The sequence below is a fragment of the Mus caroli genome, unplaced genomic scaffold (genome assembly GCF_978045245.1).
Source record: "Mus caroli unplaced genomic scaffold, Mus_caroli_1 scaffold_13, whole genome shotgun sequence".
Classification (NCBI taxonomy): Eukaryota; Metazoa; Chordata; class Mammalia; order Rodentia; family Muridae; genus Mus; species Mus caroli.
Genome location: NW_028227268.1, coordinates 65,436,569 through 65,445,650, shown reverse-complemented (window position 1 = coordinate 65,445,650; position 9,082 = coordinate 65,436,569). Strand labels below are relative to the sequence as shown.

Genomic DNA, 9,082 nt, shown 5'->3' with positions numbered 1-9,082 from the left:
GACATTAATGGCATGCTTCACCCAGTCAGGAATTACTGAGCAGGACATCTAGTTGGGTCCTGGATCTCACAAGATGTAGGGAGACAGTGAACTCAGTAAGGAAGGTCCTTGGGTATTCGTCACAAATCCTTCTTCAGGAAGAGGCTCTGGGGTCCTAGTTAGCAGTAAAGGCAAGGCATGTGCTGGCTGAGATAGACATGTTTCTAGGAGACAAGGAAACGCTGCTTTGCCAAATGCTTGGGACTCATGTTCTTGACAGGGAGGCCCAGCTTCAGACCTGCTCTCGAGAAAACCAAGCCAATGGAGATGAGATTTCCGAGATGGAGAGTAGGGAAGCCATCTCAAGAGGTAGCACCTCTGGTCCTCTGGTTCCTGAGAAAACGAGGAGAACGCTGCAAAGGATTAGAGGAAAAGAGTTCTAGAAGTTGTCCGGTTTCCCTTCTGGTGCTGTGACAAAACACTGACTAAAAACAACTTGGGGGTTGGAGGGAAGGGGTTTGTTTTGGGCTCTTTACTTCCAGGTCAAAGTCTGTCATTGCAGGAAGCCAATGAGGGGGCTAGGGTCAGGAACCGGGGAAGAAGGCTGCTGGTTCACTCTCTACCTCACTCTTAGCCTTATGTCCCTCCAGCTTTCTTCTTCAACCCAGGACCTCCTGCCTAGGGACCTCCCACTGCAGGCTGGGCCCTCCTACATCACTTAATAACCAAGACGATCTCCCACCGATGTGCCCACCCCAAAGGCTTTGAGCTAAGGAGTCTCTTGGGTTATTGGTGTGTGTGCACGCACATGCATGTGGAGGTCTGGGGACAAGTTTGATGTCATTACACAGACACCTTCCACCTTCTTTCTTTGCTTTAGCTGACCAGAGAGTTTCTAAGGCTCCACCTCTGTCCATTCCCCCTCACCACCACTGGGGATTACAGGCATGCACTTCTGTAATCCTAGCTTTTCAATCAGTTCTGTGGCTTGGTCCTCGGGTCCTCAGGCTTGAGAGCCGAGTGCTTTGTTGACCCAGCCATCTCCGCAGTCCTCTCATGAGTTATTCTAAGGTAAGGGAAGCCACAGTGTTTACAACAGGGTCACGATAGATACTGCTACCTTCACCATGCTCAAGGGTGGAGAAGCAGTGCCATCTAACTACACCAACGCTGCAAGCTCACGGCAGCACCGGACACAGACAGGACCCAGCATTACTCATAACTGGGGATTGATGGGGATAGCCCAAATGTCCATCAACAGCTAACTGGATAAACAAACATAGGGTATGCATGTGTGATTTCTCCTGGGGAGATGTGAGTAAATGCCTGTCACAGATAGGACACTGACCACATACCAAAGAAATGATGTCACCTAAGTCTATTTTAGGGAGCCAGCTGACTTGTTATTTGGGCTATTTTCAGGGGCATCACAAAAAAGCCCATAGCAGTATGGATGATAGCTCATGCACCCTGGAGCTCCCTGAAGAAAGACAGCATGGTTGATCCTGAGGGTCTGTTCTCCCCAGGATTGTTTCGGTTTACATAACTTTGGGGAGGAAAATTAACCTTTAAAAAAAAAGATTTATTTATTATATGTAAGTACACTGTAGCTGTCTTCAGACACACCAGGAGGGGGCATCAGGTCTCATTATGGAAGGTTGTGAGCCACCATGTGGTTGCTGGGATTTGAACTCAGGACCTTCGGAAGAGCAGTCAGTACTCTTAACCACTGAGCCATGTCTCCAGCCCATCTTTTAACTTTTTAAGTTTCTTGAGTCTTGTGAGACTAGTTTACTTCCTGAGTCTTAGAAGTATCTCTCATCCTTTTGGGTGGGAAAGCACACACACACACACACACACACACACACTGTAATAAAAGTGTTGGTTTTTTTTTTTTAATGGTTAAAACCGGTAAAATTGTTATGTGTATTACAGCACACTATAAATTATTTTTAAAGACATTTATTATATATGTGTATGTACTTAAATGTACACCTGTGCACCGTACGTGTGCAGATGCCCACACAGGCCAGAAGAGAATATCAGATGCCCTGGATCTAAATTATAGGCAGTTGTGAGCTATCTCATGTGGGTGCCAGGAGCCAAATATGGGTCTGGGGAACTGAACCCAAGTTCTCTGGAAGAGCAGCAAGTGCTTTAACCATGGAGGTATCTCGCGGTTCCTATACGACTATTATTTTTTAAAGATGTTATAAACAGAAGAATGTTCAGAGGGTGCATCTAGGTATGGATGATAAGACAAAGGTCCCCACGTGGGAGTGCCTGCCATGTTCTGAGGAACAGCAAGGGGGATGGGTTTGGGGCAACTTGGAGGAAGAGGTGATGATTTCCTTAGACATAGAGGTGTCCCCTGACATAGACAAAGAGGTCTGGGGTTTTGTTTGTTTTTTTAGGTGCAAGAATTTGTATGGTCAACACCACTTGGGGGAACATACAAAGCTAGCAGCAGAATCAAAGAAAGAAAGGCCAGGCAGAGGGGGAAGGAAATATTTGACCTTAGGGGAATATAACGCAGGGATTTTGACTTTAACTGCAATGCTGTGAGTGACCCAAGCTGAGATGTTAGGAAAAAAAAAAAAATCACTGCTCAGTCTGGAGTTAGACCGGCAAGGCTAGAATTTAGGATACTAGTCCCAGGATAGTGGTAGCCACAGGGCTCAGTGGCTTCGCTGGAGAAGCAGAGGAAAGAGTCAACGCGCGCGCTCCGGCAGGAAGGCTGGGGAGGAGGGGGCTGCCCTTGGGCATCCGGGAGCAAGCTGTTAAAAGACAGGCGCGCTGCGGAGGAGGATCCCACAGGCTTCATATGAGCCCAAGTCAGCAGCTCAGAAGCCAGATTTCTTTGGACAAGTCAAGCCTCCCTAGTTCTGCTATGCACAGCCGAGCTTTCAGTTCTGCGCACCCCACCCCACCCTCCGCCCAGGCACCAGTGAGAATTCTGCTTTTCCTTGCTCCTCACTCCTGGTCCAGAATCGGGCCCACTGTGGGCGCTCGCTGGTGGTTTGAATTCGAGAGAGGAAAGGACACGAGGTTTCGGGAACGTGCTCTGGGGCACTGTGTCCAGAAGCACACTTGGGACTGGAAGGCAGTCAGTCCAAGTCCACTAGCTTGCATGTGCGTAAGAATAGCTCTCGCATAGAGGCTCCGGTCATCTCCTCGATGGTTTTGCAAAGAACCCAGACTAGTGACGGAGCATCCAGCACTCCACAGGTTGGAGAGGGGGAAGGAAACTCAGACACCCACTGAGCGATGCGCAAGGTGCCCTCTGCATACAGGTTGTGCGGAGTCCCCAGGTCAAAGGCAGGTCTGGTTGGCACGTCCCGGGGCAGAGCCGGGAAAAGAGTGGACTGCAGCATCCCAGCGCAGTAGGTTGTAGCATGTCCTCACAGTCCCGGGGCTCTCGCTGGCTGAGAACTTGCAGAGAGCCACGCGAATTCCCCGGGGTGTCCCCGATCGCGTGCCCCGCGGCCCCTGCGAGCGCCCAACTCCCTAACTCCGGGACTTTGGCAAAGCTGCAGCGGGCGGGGAGCAGTGGAGAAGCAGGACGCACCATTAGAGCCCACGGGGGGGGGTAGCAATCAGGAGCCGGGGCCCTCTTGCATCCTGGAGGACAGAGATGCTCTTTGAGTAGATGAAGAATTGAAGGATGGAGGCGTACAGGACTCAACCGTGCATCTCTTGGCGGAAGGCGAGGTGTAGGAGGTGGAATGAGATGCCGAGGGATGATGGGGTTGGAGCGCACCCCCACGGCGGTGACACGGTGGAGGCGTCCGGCTCCCCCGCCGGCGAGCAGCGGAAGTGCCGCGGAGTTGGAGCGGGGCCGGCGTCGCGGCCGCTACTGCTGGCCGAACTGCTGCCGCCGCCGGGCGGACGGGCGGACGCGCAAAGCCGGGGGGCGGGCGCGGCGGGGCGGACCGGCCCCGATGAGGCGCAAAGAGAAGCGGCTCTTGCAGGCGGTGGCTCTGGCTCTGGCGGCCCTCGTCCTGCTGCCCAACGTGGGGCTTTGGGCTCTGTACCGCGAGCGGCAGCCCGACGGCAGCCCTGGGGGATTGGGGGCAGCGGTGGCCCCCGCGGCGGTTCAGGTGAGTGGTCTGCGGCCGAGAGTTGGGAGCACTCTTTCTCCCACTTCGCTCCCACCCTGCAGTTCCTTGTTCTACCTATCCTTCGTGTCTGCTCTGAGGCATCCCATTTTGGGGATGGCAACATCGAGGCTTAGGGAAGGTCAAAGATTTATCCAGGCTCTTGCTCCAGTCTAAAACAGTGTTCTTCAGCCCCAGGCCCTTTTCCTAGTTTACCCCATTCCTCTTATTGCCGTCTATAATTCCTGGCCTCTTCAGCTCTCTCTTTTTCGGAGGATCCTACCTGCATCTCCGTGCCACCCTGGATTGTTTGTTCTGAGGTAAGAGTGGAGATTCTGGTCCTTGTCGGTGTTCTTCAGATAGTCTCTGCCCCTAGCCTCCACTCTCGCCTGCTGATTCTAATGTTTCGAGTCAGACCAGATCCTTCCTGGTTTGCTGTCTACACAGGCACTCCTAGGTCTCATCTGGAGCAAGCTTGCTCTTGCTCTTGCTCTTGCTCTTGCTCTTGCTCTTGCTCTTGCTCTTGCTCTTCTCTTCTCTTCTCTTCTCTTCTCTTCTCTTCTCTTCTCTTCTCTTCTCTCTCTTCTCCTTCCCTCCCTTTTTCCCTCCTTCCTTCCTGTGTATGTGTACCTTACCTACATGTATGTCTGTCTGCACCACACAGGTGCATGGTGCTCACTGAGGTCAGAAGAGGGCACAGGCTCCCCCGAAACTGGAGTTACAGATGGCTCTGAATCACAGTGTGGTTGCTGGGAATCTAACCTGGAAGACCAGCCACTGCTTCTAAACAAGTGATCCATCTCTCTCCCACCTCCCACATCACCCAGTCTTTTTATCCTAGTCAAATTCTGAGCCTCTGAGCCCAGGCCCCAGAGGAGGTCAAGGACTGAGTGAGTGCCTGTCATTGAACTTGCCACCTTTGACATGAGTCTAGCAGCTCTGGTAGAGGACTCTCCAAATGTCTCAGAGCCACAGGTGTCAAACACCCCCAGGACAGAACACCTCCAGCCTTCCTTCTTTGTACTAATGAGAGATGTTTCTTGTAGACAAAATTGAGATGCTCTGCCTCTTTAAAGTTGTATGTATGAGTGTGTGCGCGCATTGTGTACGTGCATGTGCGCGCGTGTGTGTGTGTGTGTGTGTGTGTGTGTGTCCACGAGTGCGTGCATTTGGAGTAGCAGTCTCCTGGCTTAGATGAACTCTCACTTTCCTCCAGCCATCCCAGCTTCCCTACCCCAGCTCCTGGCAAGCGTGGGCACACTACACTTGAATTATTCCTCCAGTGGGACATTTAAGAGTTGCTTACCGGATTTTCTTGGTCCTGTGGGAAGTGCGTCGATGTGCACCAGGGTCAGCCTTGACTGACTGCTGGCTGGCCTTGAGGGAAGAGGCTGACTTCTTGAGATTGATGCTTTACCTCCCCCCATCCCCCCCGCCCCCCCCCCCCCCCCCGCGCCTTTCCAGTGTTAGGGCTTCCATCTGGGCTTTCTGGCTTCTTGGGCATGGAAGATTCTTGGTCTACAGAGCGGATCAATTTAAACTTGGCATGTCACTCTGGTAACTTGTAAATCATCCTCAAGGTCCGGATGATCTGTCTATCTGGTAGGAAAGTTAGGAAACCCCATTTCTAAATCCCTGCTTTGAATTCTGAAAGCTGGTCTAGAGCTCTCTCCCTTAAACTCTTTGTCTGAGTGGGGTTTTCCTGTGGGAAACCTCTTTCCTCTGTTACTGCCCTGTGGGTCACCAGTGTCAGCAGGCCAGACTCGTGTTCTAAGCTCAGCTGTTGACTTGCTGTGCATTGATGAGTCTGGTCTCCCACTCTGAGCCTTGCTTGCTCTGTGTGTATGATTTGATGCCAACATTCTGTGATGCTGTCAATGTGCCAGTGGGGAGTGGGGCAGGGCCACTTCTTTTTCCTTTCCTGAGGTCCCTTATAACAGTCCTATCTTGGGATGCTCTGCTGAACACAGCCCTGGCTGAGGGGGGCAGGGTGTCTAGCCAGGTCAGACTCTCCCACGGAATAGCTGTGAGCAGTTCTAAAATAACCCTTGACATTCTGCCTCTGCATGGAGAGAGTTCTGCTGTAAAGGCCAGAGACATCCTAATTTTCATTTTCTATAGAGCCAGATGTGTAACAAGAAGGTCAAGGTTAACTGTCAGTTTGGCCTTAGCTTTCACGGTGAATTACTGACTGTACAAAAGGCTATTGATGCAGTATGGCCACCTTTTGAGCAGAGAGAGAGAGAGAGAGAGAGAGGAGGAACAGCAGCTGAGTACCTCTTGGAGGTGCTACCTGGACTCACTGAGAGGGCTGGTTTACACGCTCTGGTTTTTTGTCTGCCTCTCTGGGATGGCACAGAGGGGAGGAAGAAATAGTGGAGAGTATGGAAGGCTTCCATGCACTTATCATTGCTTCTTGGGGGGTCACAGAAGGGAACTGTTTCCCAAGGATGGGCCCTGGTAGGTGCAGCAGGATTCAGCATTCATGGGCTGCCTGTCTGGTACAGTCTGCCAAATTTCCACACAGCCCCTTTGTGTTCCACTCTCCTGCAGATGCAGAACCCTCCAGTCCCTCTCCCGAATGTCAGCTGGCCTCCAGGAAAGAAGCCGGCTTCTCCCACCCTTCTCTGTCAGGGGCTAGCTGGGAAACAGTTTTCAGCACCCAGAGTTGTTGGGACACTGATGAACCAGTCAGCACTCTGGCACCATCGAGTCATCTCCGTGATCTTCCTGGTAGAAATTAGTGCTGGTCTGGAAGGTAGCTGAGTTGATCAAGTGCTTGCCTGTGGCCAGTCCTCAGTGCCACATCAACCAGCCTGTGGTGCACATCAGTAATTTCAGTACTCAGGAAGTGACAGGAAGAGAATTGGAGTTCAAAGGCCAACCTTGGCTACAGGAGACCTTGCTCTAGAGCAACACCTGTTGGCTCTGTTACCGTGAGACGTTCTAGTGGCTTTTCTGTGAGATGACACACCTGGGTTTGAGCAGTCCTCTGATGCCTTGCCCTGTGGTGCCTCATCCTGGTCCTGTTGGAGCCACCAGGGGGGACATTTGATTCATAAAGTGAACGTCATGTGCCCTTGCTGGTCACATAGCTGGCTCTTCTGAAAGTCGCAAGATTGAGTAAGGAAAGAAAGCCGGCCTCGAGGCCATTTTTGTTTTAACTTGGGCTTCCTTCTCATTCCCACTCCCTAGACGGCCTGACATCTTGGTTTAACTCTAGGATTGGTTTTCATCTTGCAGAGCCTGGGAGCTGGTTCTCAACACCCCACAGTAGGAATCCCAAGTGCAGCTCCTCCCACTTCTGAGCCAGGAAGAGAATTGGCTTCTCTGGGTAATGGCATCTGTTTGGTAGAGAAAGGTGGGATCATGGAATCCCAGTGTCTATGACTTTTAAGTATCAGGTCTTTTTCTCATGGAGTCAGAGCTAAACTTGGTTCTTAGAACATCTGGAAATCAATAACCCTCCCCTCCCCCCACCCCCGGTTTCAGTCTTCCTGGTAGTAGAAACTTACCCGTCAGCAAGTTAAGTACCATGGAAATGTGGTCTGGAGTGGTTTCTTTACTGTTCCAAGGTGGAGTTGGTATCCTTTAGACTGATAATCACTTCTCTGTCAGCTCGGCCAGATGAAATCTGATGCCAACCGGGGAAGGGTTCTTGACTTAGCCAAGCAAATCTGCTCCTGCCTCCTCCTCCTCCTCCTCCTCTTCCTTCTCCTCCTCTCGGGCCTGCTGTCTGCCAAGGATGAGTACAGAGAGAGGTCTGACTAGTTCTCTCCTGCCCTAAGCCCATTGTGACCTCGGCGAAGTGATTTAACCTCTCTGGCCCTTGTCTTCCTCACGTGTGAGCTGTGTGTAGATTCAGAAAGAGGCAAATGTCTATCATTGTGGTGCCCACCCACCTGTGGCCAGGGCCGACAATGCTAATCAGGTTTTACTACCAATCCCAGACTTGGCCTCAGTTCGTTCCTTTTTGGTTTCTTTTTTTGGAGGGGAGGGGATGTGTGAAATATAGATTTTGTTGCGGCTTTTCCGATTCTGATGTCCCAGGATTCTGTGAGTTTGGAAGTATGGGTCGGAAAGGTCTAGAGTCCAGCTGAAGCCCTGACTAAGGAATCTGTTCCTCTTCCAGCGTCTCTCAGGCAGCTTTGTGTGTGTTAGCTCCGGTGACAGATGACAGATAATGGAACCCGGGGATGGGAAAGCAAAGGCCTATTTAAAAGATAACCATCTAGCTTGCTAATTGGTACCTTGTCTACAGCCAGCTCTTATTCGGAAAATGGCATCCAGGATGTCTTTTGTTGCTGTATAAAAGGCAACCTGGGGGTGAAGGAGGCCTTGTTGTAGCTCACTGTTCCTCACAGTGGCGTCTGTGCTTTGCACACCTACCTGGTCCTTCACATCATCTGTGGAAGCAGAGGGTTTGTATAAGAATCTCGTTTCTCCAGAGAATCGCTGTTCCCATGGGTTCCTGGAGTGGGGACAGGAAGTAGATCCTACAGGTACCAGTTCCCATGGGTTCCGCAGTGGCCTTCCTGCCTGCAGATGTCCAGAGACCAGGAAGGTAGAGTGCGTTTGTCGAACTACTGAACGTATCAGAGCAGGCAGGGGCTTCAGAGGACCTCTAGGCCAGCCCCCTTCATTTTTGTCTGATGGAAACTGAGGCCCCGGGGGGGGGGGGGTGATGGCTGAAAACAAGTTCTCACCGGAGAAATGCAGACCAGAATGCAGCGCTCTGAGGTTCATGCTCCGTTTCGCAGCAGAGGCTTTTCCTCCACAGACTAATATTTGCGCCTTCCCTGCCATTATTTCCCCTGAGAGCCAAGATGATCTCGCTGAGTCCCTGAGGCCAGCAAATAAAATGGATTAAACGTTAGGGCTGTGAAGGGACCTTGCTTGAGGCAGAGAGATTCAAAGGTATTGGTACGTGGCAGTGTTGCTGTCCACAGCAGACAGAACTAACTGGTTCTCTTTATGTGCTCCTTTATGTTCTCTTCTGTATCAAT

General features: G+C 51.5%; 1 protein-coding gene across 1 annotated transcript in view; it reads left to right on the top strand.

Moving 5' to 3' along the window:
- The first annotated feature begins 3,816 nt into the window (after window positions 1–3,816).
- Galnt10 (polypeptide N-acetylgalactosaminyltransferase 10) overlaps window positions 3,817–9,082 on the top strand; it is a 143,429-nt gene continuing 138,163 nt past the window's right edge. Inside the window, exon 1 of the mRNA XM_021177122.3 lies at window positions 3,817–4,079. Within this exon, the coding sequence (XP_021032781.1) occupies window positions 3,921–4,079 (159 nt within the window). The 5' untranslated portion in view covers window positions 3,817–3,920. The remainder of the gene's footprint in view (window positions 4,080–9,082) is intronic.